This window comes from Carica papaya, chromosome 4 (genome assembly GCF_054855325.1).
Source record: "Carica papaya isolate Zhongbai chromosome 4, ASM5485532v1, whole genome shotgun sequence".
Lineage (NCBI taxonomy): Eukaryota > Viridiplantae > Streptophyta > Magnoliopsida > Brassicales > Caricaceae > Carica > Carica papaya.
Window position 1 is genome coordinate 6,601,462 of NC_142312.1, and position 18,519 is coordinate 6,619,980.

Genomic DNA, 18,519 nt, shown 5'->3' on the forward strand with positions numbered 1-18,519 from the left:
ATACTCGTATATGAGTGAGAAAAAAATATTTATTACGAATATGATATAGATATGGAAAACAAGTACTAAAATATATGGATAGTGAACAGAGTGATTTTCTCAAAATATAGGTTATAAGATGGATATTGAGTGATAGTTCTATAAAATTATGTAATTAAATTTAAAATAATTTTGCCTATGAGACAAATATGAATAGAAGTTTTTTCTCTCTGAGCCCGGTTCGAGAGGATGCACCCCACTCCATAGACGAACCGTGGCAATCACCAGGCACGAAACTGAAAGTATGGATGTTTTTGAAAATTAAATTGAAAGAATGGGTTTTGTTGAAAAAACAAAATTTTTAAGCTTGGGCAACACGGCGATTCCTACATACAAAGAGGCTCAGTGGAGTACACCAAAGTCAAAACCTCTGTTCGTCGCTCCTATTAAATACGAAATTTTGATTAGTTTTCAATAGCATCAGATTTGATTTTGTTCCGACAAAAAAACAAACGCACCAATGGGTATACTCAGAAGCGGATTCTCATTCACGGTGGGCACAATCTTTGGCGTTTACCTTGCTCAGAACTACAACGTCCCCAACATCAGGAAGCTAGCGAACAGCGGTCTCGTGATAGCCAAGCACATCGAAGAAAACTATCGCAAGCCCAAGAAGAGGGACGATGATTTTGATTAGCTGCTGCGCTTATTTGATTTTCAGGTCCCGTTTATGTACTTTCCTCATGATTTGTTTGTTCGATTGGTGTACTTCACTTTGGAGATCTTAATGAGAAACTTTAGCAATTAGTTTTGGACATTTTTCCGACTCTTGATTTGTTTCTCTTGTATATGTATGTATGTGTTGTTTAAATTCGCGTTTGTTGTTTGGAAAACTACGCAGAAAAGAAATTTAATGGAAACATTGTTTATAGCTGTGATTCCGGAGGAGCATTCATATTGGTCTTAAGTAATGCCTTTCTCTACATCCTTATTGATGTCTTCAAAGGAAAACTCTAAATTGAAGCTACTATTTTCAGTACTAAGGCTGTTGAATCGATAATCGATAAAGCGCAATTACCTTCCCTGCCAAGTAGTTTTGATTTCATCTCGTGCTTCTTTCATTGAGCTCTGTTTTTAGATTTACGCGAATTTAAACAGTCGACTCGAAATCATAAGGTAGGTGTATCTGTAGGTATGTCATGTTCAATCTTGGTTAATACCTAGACTTTGGTGAAAAGAGCTAATCTGGGCTGAAAAGTTTCCTTTTTTAACCAAACATGATGAGAATAAAGCTGATAACCCCAACTCTGATTGGATTAGTACCGAATTTCTGATGCAACTGAAACTACTTAAATATAGGAGGGGAGTAATGCATGTAAGTTTGTCAATCCCGTTACTGATAAATGAATATTAGCATATTTTCATATAATTTTGGATGGATATACTTAACTGTGCACTAGCAAATTCGAGATTACAACTATAACATTGCAGATGAATCCTCTCTAGTTGCTAATGAAGTGATAGATGATGTTAAAAGATCTAAGGGAAATGCCCGAAACTTTATTATTTTTAACTACACTTACAAGTTTGCAATTTACTCTGACATTTCTGATGAATCTCAGGATTCCAGGCTTGGCACACATGGTTCTTGGCGTGTCCCTTTACCAATTTTACAAAAAGATCGGGAACTGTTTATTTGGACTTCGATTTTTCTTGTTTTCCTTCTCTATTTTGAGGATCTTCTATCCTCTACAAGTAATGTACTATTTTCTTCTCTCTTTACAATAATTTTTCTTTTGTATCCAAAAACAGAAGTGTGAAATTAAGCAGTTATTTGCTGGAAATCTATAAATTTGGAATCAAAAGAAGATTCTCTCCAATATCTGACACTAGGATGGATGACAGCAAATTTGGTTTATTTTATTTTCTAGAGGTAGACAAACCTGATTTATTTATTTTGTGATGCTCTATCTCACACTTGGTTAACTTGATCATAAGAATTACATGTTTCTAGTTTAGTGTTATAGTTCATTAGTTGTTTGGTGTGCTTAGCTTAAAGCCTTTGATTTCTGATGCTAGGAGTGTGATGGCACTCTTAGTTTATATATTTTCTAGTGCTCTGACCTCACACTTGGTTTTCTGGATCATAAAAATTGTGTTCCTAATGTTATATGAATTCATTATTAATTTGGTTTGCTTGGTTTAAAGGCTTTGAATTTCCTGATTGTCAATCTCGAAAAGCTCCTTGATTGCCTGAACCCTTGTTATGGAGCTCAGTTATAATGGCGCATCAACCAAGAAAAAAGAAAAGAAAATTCCGTGCTTACTGCTTAATATCATTAATGTTTCCTTCCTTGGATATCATCAGGAGCCATTACTTAATTACCATCTCTCATTATCAAGATATAAATGCGTTGGCACTCCCAGATTTGACGAGATTTCCCGAAAACTGTATGCTTTATTTGCAATATTACACACTTTTCCCTAAAAAATATTGTGTTTTAAAATTCAATTGAACTTCACTTTCTGACATAACTCCATGGAATAACATGTATACTGATTACTCACTTTTGAAGTGTGCCAAGTGATGGAGAATCTGCTATGAGTTTGGCTACTTAGTATCAGGTATAAGGCCTCTCTATCATGTCATTGCTTCTGTCTTATCATAGTTGTTTTGCCTGCCACCTCTTCATGTTTTTCATATATGTTTGGTTGAATTGATTTGGTGGCATATAACAGATTTTCCTGTTCTATGATATGTCTATTTATAGTTTCTGAATGAGACGTTATTCTTTATGCAATAATAGAATTAATTGAAAAACTACACTAGAAAAGCTGAAACTATTTTCTACAAGCTTCATGCTAGATTTGTTTTACAAAATTCTCTTGGTCGTGTACAACATAAACTGCTTCTCTTTTTCTCGGTTTCAGGGTTGTCAAAATTTACTCTACACTTAGGCACAAGTCACTTATACCAGATGAGAACATATCACTCTTTGATGGTAAACTATAGGACTGAGGGTTCTCCAGCTTATATGACAAACGCCACTGATCAATGCAGGCCATCTGATCAGGATCCAACTTGGGAAATGTCTTCTGCTCTAAAATTTTCAGAATCTTATCAGTTTCACCCAGATGGAAAGCTGCATGTCTTACACTTTCTTCCCTCTCTTCAATGGAGGTGGTCAAACACTTGTTGTATATAACTCTCTGTAGATTACTCAAACAAGCGCTGATAATATGAGACATCATGATAACAAGTCCTTCAAACAAGCTTTTACTCATCTGGTAATTTCTGCTTTCTTCATTTAGCAAAAGAGTTTTACTTATTCTATACATGGAGTTTGCAGCCAGTACCTTAATGGGCCATTTTGAAGCGCTTTCTTTCCAACATCCATTTACAGTTGGCCTATTGAATTCTAAAAGCCTATTCTTTGCATTGTCAGCAAGCTCTTCGAGTGTGTCCTTTGGACTTCTCCTTTGGAGGGCCAGTTTGTGGAGGTCAACATCAAGCCATTTGTGATAGAGATCGACTCCCAGCCACACAAAATCTGCAGTCCTTGTGATGTTTCTCAATTTTCTTCCAGTGTCCAAGTTCTTCTCAACAAGTCTGATATACGTGAGTCCTTCATTGACACCAAGTAGTAACTGCTTCTTCAAGTAGGGGTTGATGTCTGGAAGGGCAACTGCAATGCTTGTGAGCGTCACCACAGGGAGAGCCCAGCAATTTGGTGGTTCTTCAGAATCTAGGGAGGGAACCTCATCACTGTCAAATTCCTTAATTCCTTGGAATCCGTTTGAAAAAGCTGCTTTTTCCAGTAGTTTTATGAGATGTTTTGGCTGTTTCCTTTTCCCCATCCTTATTCGGTGATCTGTAGCATCTCGGTTGTTCTTCATCATCAACTCAACCAGTTGATCTTCACCTTCAAGATGCAAAACAAAACGACCGAGATCCAACTTTGTGCTAGTAGATGACTCTGAACCGGATTCATTGTTCATAATGCTGTTTTGGGGTATGAATTTCTTGAGCTGTTTGCAAAAGTCAAAGCATACCAAGATCTGGGCTATCATGCATATTGAAATGCACGTGATCAACTTGCTTACTATCACGATTCCAGACTGGATAGCAATACACAAGTCCAGAATTAGATTTTTGGTTTCATGGACAAGTTTCCTGCAATGACGATTTTGGATTCGTAAACCTAATGACTTCTCTTTCATTTCAACCAGGCTCTGGATCCAGTAGTGTTCTACTTTGAGTTTTACTTTGCGGATTTGTTTCCCTCTACTTGCACACCTGAAATTTATGGCTAGCAGCCATCGAAGTGCTGGAGCTATGGTACCCACTACTACTGCAATTGTCTGTATAATAAGAACTACTGTAGTTGACCACTTGTAATCAGATTCACCGATACAAAATTTGAATGAATCACGCACCAAGTAAGATCTAAGCATGGCTTCTGCTAAAGTTATGGCAGCCAGGAGGCTGAATGCACCTGAGGCAATGCATGTCACCGAACGTCCCATAACAAACTGAGGGCTGCTGGTATGAGCCATCATACAATATTCCATTAGGTTTTTTTTGAGTTTCTCAAGTGCTATGGTGTCTGTTTCGCTTAAGCTTTCTTTCTGGGCTATTTCATGTTTTTTCTTGTACTTCTTCTCTAGATAATGCTTTGTAGTTGGAACAGGTAAAGCGGAAAAACTGAGGATCAAAAGCATCACAAGCATGATAAACATGATAAAAGCGTGTTCTTTCCAGAAAATGTAAATGACTCCAGTTCCTAATTGAATGCCAACATTGACGACAACGGTAATAACAAGTATTCCCAGAGCTATAATGTTTGAGAAAAGTTCTGTATTCTCCATGATACCAAGAGAAGGCATGGAATTACCCATTATTGTGCAGATAAAAACAGAGCTGCTTAGTTTTGCCAGTTGATCCTGGCAGCGAGGCATGGAGGTATTCAGATCCACTGAGAGCTTGATTGCGACTCCAATTAAAGTCAGAGAAACGGAATTAAGAGAGAAGAACTTACAAGGAAACCAGAGCTTCCTATGGTGGAAGCAATGGATGACGTCTGCGCCCATTGCCGCTGCACAGGTCAGAGACGCTGCTGCTACGTAGATGCCAATCCATGGCATAGGCTCACTGAATTTCGTGTCATCAAGATTTCCATTGATGTTGCAGCCAATCCTACCCATCCCGTGACTCAATTCTTCCTGGAAGATACTTTGTAAAGGTGAAGGGTTTTGCTTGATTGTCTCCTAAAATTATCTATTTGATCACTTTTTGTTTCTGGTTGAACTCCAAACGCTGTCGTCATCATTGACTTTGAACTATCTTTCTTCAGGCTGTTGCCAAAGTACCGTTTTGACACGAGCTTGGATTGAAGTTAAATGGATGCGAACCACTTTTGGTATTTGTGGAAAGGATAAGATTGGTTTTTTAAGCTCGTAAGGAGCAGTTAATAGGGTTTTGTTGTCTAGTGACAGAGGTCAAGGCAAGGCATTATTGAAGTTTAGACCACATCGTGTCCGTGGTCCACCTTGATGTTTTGTGAGTTTATTTAGTTCAATAGTCCAAATAGTGGGGATGATAATTTTATTCAAAACCAATGGAGACGCAGCAAGGAATCTCCCAGTATTGGGGAACGTCATCATTGCAGACAATGAGGGGAAAAGGAGTTCTCATCCCATTCGGTCCCTCCTGATTATCTACTTTAAATATTTGGGGGGAGTTTGTTTATGTTATTATTTTAAAAAATAAAAATATATAATGGTATGATTTGAGTATAGAAACTAGGGGAGTGCAATCCAAGTTTTTCTGGAATCTTATTTGTAGTACAATGGTTGACCCAAAGATATCCTCATTCATGCCTTCAAAACCCCAAAAAAAAAAAAAAAAGGAAAAGAAAAATGATAATGGAATAAGACTCAAAACCCTTTCCAGCTTAATTAAATCCTTCCAAGTCCGAAGTTCATCCTTCGCTGTCCCGGCAATGACCTAAAACATATCATAAGCTACAAACCACAACTTACACAACGCAGCGACATAAGAAGTATTTGGTTACATGTCTCCTCCCACCTTCTTGCACAAGCAATACCAATTCACCAGTATCTTTCCCCTCATTTTAAGCTTTAGTAATAGTAAATATGCATTTTCTGCTTGCAGTTGATCATGATTCTTAATTAAGAACACTGATTTTAGCATGCTCAATAACTCTTCATATTATTAAGATTTCGTGTGATCTCCACATATAACTCCTCCTTCTTCTAACCCTCACATAAAACTTCTTTAACGTATATATTTTTAGAACTAGTTATAACATAAATATTCGAGAATTTAGCTCCCAGTTTTCATCCTTCCATCCAACCGTGTAAACAAAAACCAATATTTTCCAGTCTCTAGTTTTTCATTTTACTCATTCCTGAAACTTGTTTAATACCCATTTGCGTGAAACCTGTTTATAACATTCAAAAAATATTAAATAATAGGAAGAAATTTATGACTGACTATTTCTAAATATTTTTTTTTTAACTTTGTACTAAATGGAAAAAATTGTGTTTTGAAATTATTTTTTAATGTCAGTCCATTAATTTTTATCATTTTGAGAAAAATCAATTTTGAACTTATTTTATGAGAATTTAAAGACCTTTTTTTTTTAAAAAAAAAATGAAAATTGAATTATAATGTAAACCATAATTTATAATCCTAATTGCGTACTCCCCACTAATTTTTATGACGAGGAATCTCCGCCTTGCTAAAAGTAAACCTAATTTCCAAATTAAGTTTCAGAAACAAATTCCTTAATCAAAAAGAAAAGTTTCAGGAACAGAGGTCATTCTCTCTCGCAGCCATTGACATATGGTGTCTAGTTTCCGTGAACTGGACTAGCAAGTGAAGCTGGGAGAAAGGAGGGATGGGAACGAGAACCAATTTTTATAAGAATTCCTCGCTTTGTTACAGAAAAGATGTCAGTCTCTCATCTGTGCTTCAAAACCTGAGAGGTACCTTTTCTATTTCTCGCAGCCTTTTGCAGTTTTCACCTGTTTGGCGTCTGATAAAATTTAGTAAACAAAAAGCGAAATCAACGGATATGATTCTTTTTTTCTCACAGAAAAAAACTTATTTCAGACAAGTATTAGTTTTCCTTTCTTCGGTTTATCGGTAGCCAAACGGAGAATTGCAGTTTTCTTGTTGTCTTTGAAGCGTTTCTATACTTTCTTTATAGCGTACAACATTGCCACTGGAAATGCTCCTCCAGCCGAGCAACAACCACCTCCTGCTGCCGAGCATCAGCCCAGCCCAAAACGACGCCGCGTGTCCAAACCACCGGCAAACGGCAGCCATGTAATGGAAGAGGATGATGGGCCTATGTCCCATCAAGATTATATCAACAAAAGAAGGCAACTAGTCCAGTTTATTTAATTTTAGTTATTGCAAATGCTACTTTGATTTGATCAATACGTTTTACTTACAATTTGATCTTAATATCTAGTGGTTTAATATGCTTTCTATGAGCAGAAAAGAATTGAGTTCGTCTCAGGCGTATGAGGAATTACCTGTTGATGTTTTGGTAAACTACAATTTGTTATTTATGTCCAAATTTAGATTCCAATATGCCGTCATCTCAGATAGTTGATTTCTATTTGTTGCAGGAAGCCCCCACTGCGGGTATAAAGTTAGTAGGTTATGAAAGTAAGTTCCACTTTGACTTCATCTATGTTTGTGTTATATCCTTCACTTTTTGACATGTAGTTCCACATAATTGAGTGCAGTTTGGATTATTCGTTTCAGCACGTTAAGATATTGATAATTAACTCTGTTTAGGACAACCTTGAATTTGACAATGATGCAGAACAGGATAAGCCGGATTCTCAACATCATAAGTTGCAGGTTTTTCTCAATAATATAGGAAAGAAAACTTGGACAGCAGGCATATAGATTTTCCGAGATTCATCAGGATTAACTTCAGCTTAGATTTTTTCATTATTATCTGCTTTATTTCCTAATTCTACCATTACAAATTTGCTGTTCTGCATTTTCCTTTTAGTATTAGAAGTATATTACAGCAGGTCTTTAGTTTCCTTATAGGATATTAGTATTAGGTCTCTAGTTTCCTTGTTACATTAGGAATTGGTGGTTTCTACTTTTAGGAAGAGTAAGTATTCTCCAGAAAGCAGTCTGTTCTAATCAGAGCATTAATAATCTTCTAGAGATTTTTCTTTATTTTTCCTAGAAAGTTTCTTGGTCTTGAAACAAAGTATGGCAAGTAGCTCAGTTCTGTGTTAGATTATATTTTTTGGGCTAAATAAAGTGAAAAATTGTTCCTCAAAAAATAAAATAAAATAAAACAAAGCAAGTGAATATGATAATTTTGGACTCTTGGTGCAAAAATGTTGTTGAAGCCAAAATTTTATTCTGTTCGGATGTAAGTTTTCTTTGTTTCTCTCAGTTCTTTCTATAATGTTAATAGCTCTTCCCTTTTATGTGTGCTTCATGTGCTTGTGTAGCTCAGAATACAATTATTAATTATGTCTGCACTATGAGATGGCTTGAAGGGTTTGAACTAGTTATTTTTATCATTAAAGTCTATGGGTGTGTCCTGTAAACTTGGAGATCTTTATTTCTATTTCTTCACGCAGTTTCAGGAGTAAGGAGCATTTGTTGCATTGGAAAGGTTCTATTTTGCAGGTCTATTGGTCCTTTTGTTGGAGAGAAATGCGAGAATTTTTAAAGTCTAATTTTCTTAATTATTTTAGAGAGAAGATATTTGTTGCCTCTCTTTGGGCAAAGATAACAGCTTCTTTAGGACATTATGCTGTTTATCCTACAAAAGGATTTGGATGTGATTTTGTGCTGACACAATCTGCATTCCTTATTTTTTTCTGTTTTTGTTCTCTTTTTCTTTTTGGAGGATAGGTTATCCTCCTTTGCCTGTAACTTCTCTATCTTCTTCTAATTAAAGTCTTCTTTTATTTTTTTGAGATAAATTAAAGTCTTCTTTTGTAAAACAAAAAAAAAGAAAACTCTGTTACTATAAGCTTTCACAAATATATGTTTGCTTTTTCAGTAAATTTTTGCTCACTGTAATATTTCATGATCACAATTAAATCTCAGGTGATCGAAGCGCTTCTTCAGAAAGTAAAGAAGAGGAGGATTCTCTAGATTATGGTGTGTTTTCGAATCTGTTTTGTCATAATAATAATAACAATTATTTTTTAAAGTCAGCTTTTGGTCTTTTGTTTGGAAGATTAATAACCATTTAATTGGTAAGTTGAGGAGTATTAGTTGCAGATGTGGCCAGCTTCTAGACTGATTTGCTTAATTTGCATCTTTTTGGTTCAGCAGAGCAAGTTAAGAGTAGGGATGAGCAACGTTTCCCTGTTCCAGGAGAACCTGTTTGTGTAATTTGTGGTAAATATGGAGAATATATTTGCAATGAGGTTGTACATGGGAGCTACATATTCAAAGTTTGATCATTTTATACCTACTTTCCATTTGCCTAATACCTTGCATATGATGCATGTTCTTTGATAGACTGATGATGATATCTGCAGCCTGGACTGCAAAGCTGAGCTTTTGAAAAGTCTTGAACCCACCAAGGTGCTTTTGCAGTTTGTATAGCATGGACAACATCCTTTTTTTTACCCCCTTTTTTTAGAGTTGTTCTCTATGTTTTATGGCTTTCTTATCCTTTCATGTTGTGAGTTTCCAGCCCCCCTTGGGAAAGCTTCATTCAGATACCGCTTCCTCTGGACTCAAGCGCGCCTTACCAATGTCTGAACTTGATGAGGACACTTGTAATTATAACAGCCATTATTTGTCCTTGGAAGGATCTAGTCTTTGTAGTTATAAATGGTACATTTCTTATCAAGTATCTTCTCTGTTGATTGTTATATGCACATGGACTATTCCTTTACGAGCTCATATTCGGATAGCCATAGAAATTTTTTCTTTTTCCCTTCAATTGTGCAAAAATGAGAAGAAAGAATAAAAACTAGGTGAGGGGAGATTAAAGTAATGGCTGGACATTATCTTCAATCTTAAGCTACCCTTTTTTGATCTTTTTTAATGAATCTTGTTCGCCAAGGTACCGGTCCCCAAGGTAGAACGACCCTTACACTTTTTCGTGACTGTCCTTATTTCGTTAAAAAATTTAATGGACCCATGCACAATAGTTTTTTCTTTTTGGGAGATGACAGAGGGCCAAAGAGACTTATTCTTAGATCAGGCAGCTTAAATGAGTGAAGTGTTTTTGATATTTATGCTCATGAAGCATCTGATAGTAAAAAATTTCCCCTCCTTTTGTTTTAAACTGTAAGCTAAGTATTTTTTATCTTCTAAATAATTTTAGTCACTTGATGTAGCACATTTTTTCTCTGTGTCCACTTTTTGGGATCTATTCGAAGCCTTTGGTAAAGATGACTGATTGGTGTCTCAAATGGCTGGTGTTGGGTTTGCGTGGAAATTGTGGAGTATGAGTGATTCATTTGATCTGAAAAGGAGAACTTTTGATCCAACCTTAAGTATTACCTAAATGGAATCCCAGTGCATCATCATACCTCTGTATTGTATTTGTTCTTTTTCTGTGTAAAACTTTCACCTCTCTATTCCATCTTTTCCATTTCATTTTTTCCTGATTATGGTCCTGGCATTGTAGTTGGAAATGTAATAGGCCTGGCCACCTTGCTGAAGACTGTCTTGTAATGACATCTAATCAGGTTCAATATTATTCTTCACCATTTCTTTTAATTACTCTTACTTTCCATTTCTAGACTCCATGATTGGAATTGATTGTAAGACCTGTAGTTGATCATTGGGATACCCATCTATCTAGGTGATTGTGGAGCAGAATCAGGGCAGTTCTATATCCAGTGATCTTCGTGGACTGTACAGAAGGTTAGGGATATAAATTTTAAATCTTATTTTCATTTGTAGTCGCATTTATTCTGCAACTATCATTAAAAAGGGTCTTTACAAAGGATAAGAGGAAATAATTTATGAATAAGTTTTGTTTCATTGTTTCCACATTGGAAATTGTGATCCTGTACTGCATGATTTTAATTACTCTGCTGTCTCATTGTTAACTTTGAAGGTACAGAAGTTGACTTCCTCCCTCCCCTTCTTTTCTTTGAGGTTGTAGTTTGTTTTAATCATTTTTAAGAATTTACCAAACATAAATACTATTTCAAAGTTCTTTCAAAAAAAAAATCCTATTTCAAAGTAGCGGCAATTAAATGAGAGCATGTAATAGAGGGACGAGGGTAATTTAGGGAATTGATTTTTGGGACCCAAAGTTCAAATTTCTTGATTTAATGTTCTGGTTTGACCAGAAAGTAGAGAAAAAACTTTCTCTTGATATATCTGTTTTCTATTGATAAATCTGAGTTTCAAGAGGCTGCATAGTTACAGTGACAGATCTGAGATATTGTTAGGGCGCGGGTTAAGATGAAATCCTAAATGAAGAGAGCTGATTGGTTGACAGATTTTGTACCCTTATGGCCTGTGATTGAATAGTAGTTACTCTTTAAGGGTCACAGAGAACTATTTAATCTAATAGAGTAGTTTCAGGGAATTGTTTAGACACTTTATTGATTCCAAGGGATGCATATACATATGTAGACGCACATATATATAGGCTAGCCTCAGCAACTAGCCTTCCTAAAAACTACAATCTGATAAGCTTCGTAATATGTTAAGATTAGTCCAAGGTAAACCTGCCTAATTCTTGATACTCATAAGATAATGTTGAAACTCGCAGAAGAAAGAATGGTTTTTCTTAATATTTCTTATATGGATCTTTACATGCATGCACACATACTAGAATTATACATTGTAAATAGCTACTTATGGTTAAAAAATTAAGAGAGAAATAACAAAGGGATTTAATATCTTAAATGAGAAGGATATCTATAATACAAAAGGAAAGTAGATTATTATATAATTTGGCAGTAGGGACGATCTTCAATCCTTCCCCGCAACAAATGCATGGCTTATAGGTCAATTTTTGGAGTTATCAGTTTTTTCCTACATCAAAGATATCTAGAGTTTGTCAAAATCCTTTTTATGGTTAGAACAAGGAATGATACTTTTATTTCTATTTCTTTCTGACAAGATTAAGTGGCTAAGGAACTGAGTGCAAAAACCTTTTATTGACTTGGCTACTGGAAGACCACTCAAAGCCTGTAGCTCACCTTCACTGTATAAGCATCCAAATTAGATTAATCAATTTGAGAATGAAACCCAAAAGCCTTCTCGATTTGGGATGGCAGGAAGATGACCTTGGGATTCATTGGGATTCGATTCTGGTTTTGACCTCATGAAGCACTTGTTAGCCATGTATCTATTTGTCTTCATGGAATTGTCTGCAGTGAGTATTATGCCCCAAGCAGGATCTGAGGCTAAAAGACCCATTTCTTCCTACATCACGTACTGCCACAAGGTAGATAAATTTGATCCATGAACACATCAACATAACCATACAAAATTTTCCTAATTTATCCCCTGATTTTATTATACTGCTTCGCAAAAATGAATAAAATATTGGTGGCTTAAGGGTCACTTTGTGCTGATTATTTCTTTTACAAGTAGAAGATGCATAATATGTCCTTGTGCTCTTGAAAATTTTATATTTACCCTATTGTTTACCAAATTCTCACCTATAGCTGTAAAATTAAGCTGCTAACACAAGAACTTGGTGCTCTGCCTTTGAAATATCTTTGCTGATTCTTTTAAATAATATATTTTCTGAAAATATGGCTTTACAATGAAAATGGCTTTGGGGATTCATGAATGAAAATGGTAGTCTCTTGTGGAGGGTGATAAGATCAAAATTTGGGACTGTAGATAGGGGGTGGTATATCAGGATCTCATCTAGACCCCATGGGAAGGGGATGTGGAAAAAAATATGCATGTCCAAAAATAAATTCCAGGATTGTATCAGCTGGAGGGTTCACATTAGGAATAGGATTAACTTCTGGCATGATACCTGGTTGGGGGGGGGGGGGTGGGGTTTCACTCAGAGAACAGTCCCTCCAGACCTATGCGATTATGAGGTACAAGAATATTTCAATTCATGAGTCTTATAGTGGCTTTGGGGGGCGGGGGAAAGGTGGAGTAGGGGAGGAGAGTGGGATGTAGAAATTATGAGAAATTTCAATGACGAGGTAAGTTAAAGATTATGAGACTCTCCTCCATATCTTTACTATAGCTGTAGTCAACGAGAGTAAAAATCAACCAATTTAGAAACTCAATACTAGAAGGCCTTTTCCGGTCAGATCTTTCTACAAATATTTTTTTAGAAGTGATGCTACAGGCATCAGTTTTCCTTGTCAACAAATCTAGAAGGTTAATACTCCACATAGAGTTGCTTTTTTTGCATGGGAGGTAGGTTGAGGGTGTATTCTTACTCTTTAACAAGTTGATCAGGAGGTGGAAAATATTGGTGAAGGAGTTTTTTATGCTGAAGGATGGTGGAGTCATGTAATCACATCCCTCTGTGATGTTCGTTTATGTATAAATTATGGACCCTTGCTTATGGACTTTTGGGCATCAATCGGGTGATGGCTGGTTTATGAAGAAAAGAATTTTGGGCACGGAAGGGTGTTAACGGAGTGAAGAAACATTTTAGTTTCGCTCCCTTATTATTCTTTGGTGGTGTGAAAAGAGAGAAATAGTAGAGCGTTTGGATAGAAGATGAATTTGATTGGGTAAAAGATAAATGGTTCTAGACCATGAGTATTTGTTTTTCTTTTTTAAAATACTAGACCTTGAGTTTTTTTATTATGGGTTATCCTCTTTATTCATTGAGAGATTTTGGAGACCTTATTAACCTATTGATCGACGTGTAAATACTTTTGTCTATGGATTTGCACTCCCTTGGTACTTATGAGTGAATCTTACCATACTATTTTTATTTAAAAAATAATATCTTTTCTGAATTTAACATAAATTGGCATTGTTGATAAGATGAAGAACTGGGAAGGTTAATTGGTATTATCTTTTTAGTTTCACATCAGATGGGCTTCTAATTTAGAGATTTTAGCACTCTTATTTGCATCTCTGTGCATCTGCAGGTGCCATCAGATGGGAAAAAACCTATCAGGTGCAACTTGCAATACATGCCGCAGCTCAATAAGTTTGGCCACATGCCTTGATTGTAATGTTGTACTTTGTGACGAGTAAGCAGTAGGAATTTTATATCTTTTTGGCTTATTAAATTTGATTATCTTCTTTTACGAATATCAATCCATTGTTACCATTCTTTTGCGGAGAAAGTTGTCATCATCTCTTTTGACTCTTGGAAATGACTAAAGACATAATATTCATACAAAAATTACCATTGTTCGCAACTCTTTATTTGTTTCAAGAAATAAACCACTTTTCCCTGAATTTGTTTCTCAGTTTGCTGAAATTAGATTTAAATACCAGTGGAACTTCCACAGACAAAAAACAAAGAAACGGCAGATGAAACTAGTTTTCATGGGAAAATGTCGATTATTGGATAATGAGATCTTGAGGTCCTGGTAGTTATTTTCCTTTTTGTCTACCATGATCATCTTTCATTTTGAGTAGTTCACTGGTGGAAGTTTTTGGTAGATACTGTATCCTTGTTGTGTTATTCGGATTTTTTAGAATATCTTGAAGTAAACTCACAAGAATACAAAGGACATGTTTGAAATACACCTAAGCTTCCTAGTTTTTCTTTCCCCTGATTTTATGGCATTTTAAACCGCATATTGAGAATAAATAGGATTTTCATTTTGAAGGCTAGGATGGGTCTTATGATGTCTGCTACCAAGAATGGGCAAGTTATTTTGTTACTACCGCTAGGGAATATATTGGTCATATGACTAATTTGTTTGTTTGTTTGTTTGTTTTTCTATTAACTATGAAAAGTAGATCTCTTGAATGTTTACCAATGAGCTTCTCCTCTTGGATATCCTAAAATTGCAGTGCAGGTCATTTGAATGAGCATATTAGGGTGCAACCATTACATCAGCAATATTACTCACACAAACTCAAACGGCTGGTAAGACTTGACTCTACTTTTTAAAATCAGGGACCATCTGGCGTATTTTTTATTAGATTATTAACTTAGGGTTATGTTATGAGTCCTCAACAGGATTATTCTGGTATGAGAGTGAAAGTGGTACCTTTAGCTCAAGTTTATAAAAGATCTTCTCATGCATAACATCAGACTCAAGTGTTTTATTTTTATCTAGAACTCAGTGTTAGTGTATAAGAATAACTGTCTCGAAGTAGTTATTTATGTTTGAAAAGTCAGTTTCTTGCCTTTTTGAAACTTACTGTTGTATGTTGAATAACTTCAGAAAATTGCTGTTCATAAGGGGTAGTTTAGTCCTTAAGATTAACAGTTGATTCATACTCTATAAGTTTGTAAAAGGCTGTTGTCATTTGAATACAGTGGATGAAGAAAATTTTCATCAAAATGTCTTAAGTACTCAACTTAAGGTGAACTTTGGGTTCTCTCTTAATGAGAGCTCTTGCATTTTATCATCTTAGGTCCTGTAGGAAGAAAAACAGTAAAAGATCTGGTTCTTCCTTGTCTGATTTCACTCTACAATGGCCTATAACTCAATCCAAGGCTTTGGTACATTCCAGGTTATTTATAGGTATAGTGTTTCTTATTTAGTTAGAAGTCTCGTGTAGTTGTTTTCCTCTTTACTGTTATAGAATAATAGGATATCTAGAAACTCTGTAAGTAGCTGGGTGCTACTCTGTTATTAACAATTATTTATGAATAAAATTATACAGATTATCTCATGCTTAGTGCTTGAGTGCCTAAAAACAATCATATGTTGGGTTGTGACTACAGTTGTGAGAACCCTGTGACTATGGTTCCATTTTCAATCTGTGATTGTGAATTACCAACTTCTGAGATTGCGTATTTGGCATTCTTCTCTTTTTCCTATCATTTCTAATATAATTCTGCTCTGCCACATATTTTTCTTTGAATTTCGGGAAGAAAGTCCTACTATGTTTTTTTTATGTGCATCTTGATTCAGTTTGATTGGTTCATATAAATGGCGTCAAATCAACATCTTACTGCACATTTCAGAAGTGCATTATCGATTACTAATGGGATGAAAACTTAATTTGATTATCTTATAACATGAAAATTAGTTCTTCCTAACATTTCAAAGATTGTGCTTATTCCTAGCATGGTAATTCATACTATTAAGTCTTTGAATTAATTAAAGTGGTTATTATCTGTGTATGATAGGTTTTGGGATTTGGTACCAATCACTACTGGAGTCATTGACCTTCTCATCTGGCATTTATATCCAGATTTGATATTTTTGTCCCCATTTGTTTGTCTAAGAGTAACGATATATCAAACAAGGGTTATAGTGCATGATGGACATACACCAAGATTGATTTTTGGTGGTCCTATTTTGGCTCTCTCAGTGAGCAGAGCAAGCTGTGTTATTTAGTTTAAATAACCATATATACGGCCTAGAAGAATTTCTTTATATTTTCTTTTTGTGCATTTGTGATCTCAGATGTGAATCTTTTTATTCACCCCCCATACTCAATATGTCAATTCTTTGGTATTTAGGTGAAATGCTGTAAATCAACTTGCAAGGTCACAGACATGAAGGATCTTTTGGTTTGCCAACACTGTTTCAATAAAGCTTTTGACAAGTTTTATGATATGTATACTGCAACATGGTATGTAATCTACATTCTTAAATCCTTTTTTAAATTTTTAATTCAACTTTATATTCTATTTCCTATGTCAGTCCATCAAGGATTTGTTGTAATGTTGTTTATTTAATGTATTTTTTATATATATATTTTTGGGACAGAATCTATGGCTTCTTTTTTTATGAAAAATCGTTATATAATATGTGAAATGAATGTGGACTACGAAATGTTGTAATCCTGTTTAATCCTGCTTTTTGAAGCTTGGTCAGAGAATGAAAGGGAAAGTAGTTTATTCAATTTTTAATACATTTCATCATTCTCACGTTCAAAAAGAGTTATCTGATTATTTGGAAGCATGATATACCCTTGGTGCTTCTACATTACACGTTATACAAGGCATTTATTAGGTATATGGCGAGACACCCAATAAGGTTTTACTTATTCCTTCCAAAAAAAAAAAAAACCTTATGGAGGTGTCTGGCCACGGAATTTACCGGATACTTCATTGAATTGTAGAGAATGTGATCTAAGGAGGTTTTTCTTTTGTTACTTTCAATTTAAGATATATAATGTGCTTGAAAACCTTTTGCAGTTTCAAACTAAACTTGAATTTTATCTGACTAACTTAAGGAAAGGAGCTGGAAGTAAAATCATCTGGGGATCAATTTGCTGTGAAGACCATTTTACTTGGTAAGTGCAGTAACATACCATCACTCTTGTAATACCTGTTTACCCGATCGATCAACCACTTTTGCTTATGACTGTCATTGCTCCAGGCACAGGATGAATTGTTTGAATGGGGATGCAGAAGACAGTGCGTATATTATTCCTAGAAATAACAAGAGAGACAAGAACCTTCAGCTCAGCGACTTTATTTTTTGACGGTTCCTAAATTGGATCTCGTAGGTCAATACTACCTTATTGACATTCATTTTAAGTTCTGATACTACCTTAGCACAATTGTCGATAAGATGTCTTTGCCCCCAACATTTAAAGTTGTGTGTAGGTAGATTGTGCTATTTCCAGACTCAGTATCTTGCACTAGTCGATTTTAAAATTATTTATTAAGGTGAGAGAGTCCAAATTCATATAAACCCCATACCAAAATCATGTGCATTAGATTTATGATAGTTATTTTACTACATAATAATCCACCACCACCACTGTAATTCCAACTTCACCACTTAGTAGTGCATGATTGCTGGTCCTAGAGGTGCTGAAACGTTACGTACATTAATGAGTTTAAGAGAAGTACACCATAAAATTAGTTATTAAGGTGGGATAGCCCAAATTTGTATGGAACCCACACTAAAGCCGGGTGCCTTTGGTGTAAGATCCCAATTACTTTATTACCAACGGTCATATTAGGCAACTAAATGCAGATCTAGATGTTGCCTGGTTAATTTTTACAATAAAAGCGATCATGTCTTAATAAAACCATGAAAGATTGAAGATTTCATACGAAAATTATGGATAAATTCGATTCTGCATTTATTTAAAAGTTATTAACTTTCAAAAATAATTTGTGTAATTGGACCTATGAGGTCTAATAAAATTATGAAAGTCTAAAGATTTCCTAGGAAAAATTTGGTAGGCATTAATAGTTGTTTAAAATTTTATAATTGTTGTCAGTATTGTTATAAATAAAAATATTTGTGGGTTAAAATTTTTAGGTTATATTTTTTAGTACCAAATTGTATATTTTTCTTTTAAATTAATAATAGTTAATTTTTTATAGATATTTTTTTTTTTGCAATCTACATAAAGCATATTGTGGAAATTATGCCAATTAAAATATAGAATTTTTCTAATAAAATAGCATTACGTAATGGTGGATTCTAATAGGGTTTAGTTTTTTTTAT

General features: G+C 35.0%; 3 protein-coding genes across 6 annotated transcripts; 2 read left to right on the forward strand and 1 right to left on the reverse strand.

Moving 5' to 3' along the window:
• Positions 1 to 257: 257 nt before the first annotated feature.
• LOC110817575 (uncharacterized) lies at positions 258 to 5,764 on the forward strand. Of its 2 annotated transcripts, XM_022046177.2 has the most exons (6): positions 263 to 700; positions 1,602 to 2,604; positions 2,911 to 3,267; positions 3,426 to 4,525; positions 4,671 to 5,222; positions 5,334 to 5,764. In XM_022046177.2, exon 1 carries the CDS (start codon positions 500 to 502, stop codon positions 674 to 676), a length of 177 nt encoding a protein of 58 aa, XP_021901869.1. In that variant the 5' UTR covers positions 263 to 499; the 3' UTR covers positions 677 to 700; positions 1,602 to 2,604; positions 2,911 to 3,267; positions 3,426 to 4,525; positions 4,671 to 5,222; positions 5,334 to 5,764. The 2 variants fall into 2 exon arrangements, with proteins under 2 accessions (XP_088073746.1, XP_021901869.1); XM_088217620.1 differs by lacking the exon at positions 1,602 to 2,604 and having other exon boundaries at positions 258 to 700.
• On the reverse strand, positions 2,789 to 5,184 carry LOC110817574 (uncharacterized). Its single transcript, XM_022046176.2, has one exon. It carries the CDS (start codon positions 5,182 to 5,184, stop codon positions 2,923 to 2,925), a length of 2,262 nt encoding a protein of 753 aa, XP_021901868.1. The 3' UTR covers positions 2,789 to 2,922.
• A 947-nt stretch (positions 5,765 to 6,711) lies between the features above and the next one.
• On the forward strand, positions 6,712 to 17,751 carry LOC110817519 (uncharacterized). 3 transcript variants are annotated; one of them, XR_015818358.1, is made up of 15 exons: positions 6,712 to 6,990; positions 7,215 to 7,389; positions 7,508 to 7,559; positions 7,642 to 7,681; positions 9,104 to 9,157; positions 9,332 to 9,429; positions 9,524 to 9,589; positions 9,702 to 9,844; positions 10,647 to 10,707; positions 10,824 to 10,885; positions 14,062 to 14,166; positions 14,942 to 15,017; positions 16,569 to 16,681; positions 17,250 to 17,347; positions 17,434 to 17,449. XR_015818358.1 is itself a non-coding variant. In XM_022046103.2 (15 exons), exons 1-15 carry the CDS (start codon positions 6,903 to 6,905, stop codon positions 17,537 to 17,539), a joined length of 1,299 nt encoding a protein of 432 aa, XP_021901795.1. In that variant the 5' UTR covers positions 6,714 to 6,902; the 3' UTR covers positions 17,540 to 17,751. The 3 variants fall into 3 exon arrangements, 2 of the variants coding, with proteins under 2 accessions (XP_021901795.1, XP_021901796.1); XM_022046103.2 differs by having other exon boundaries at positions 6,714 to 6,990; positions 17,288 to 17,347; positions 17,434 to 17,751; XM_022046104.2 differs by having other exon boundaries at positions 6,715 to 6,990; positions 9,335 to 9,429; positions 17,288 to 17,347; positions 17,434 to 17,751.
• The last annotated feature ends 768 nt before the right edge of the window (positions 17,752 to 18,519 follow it).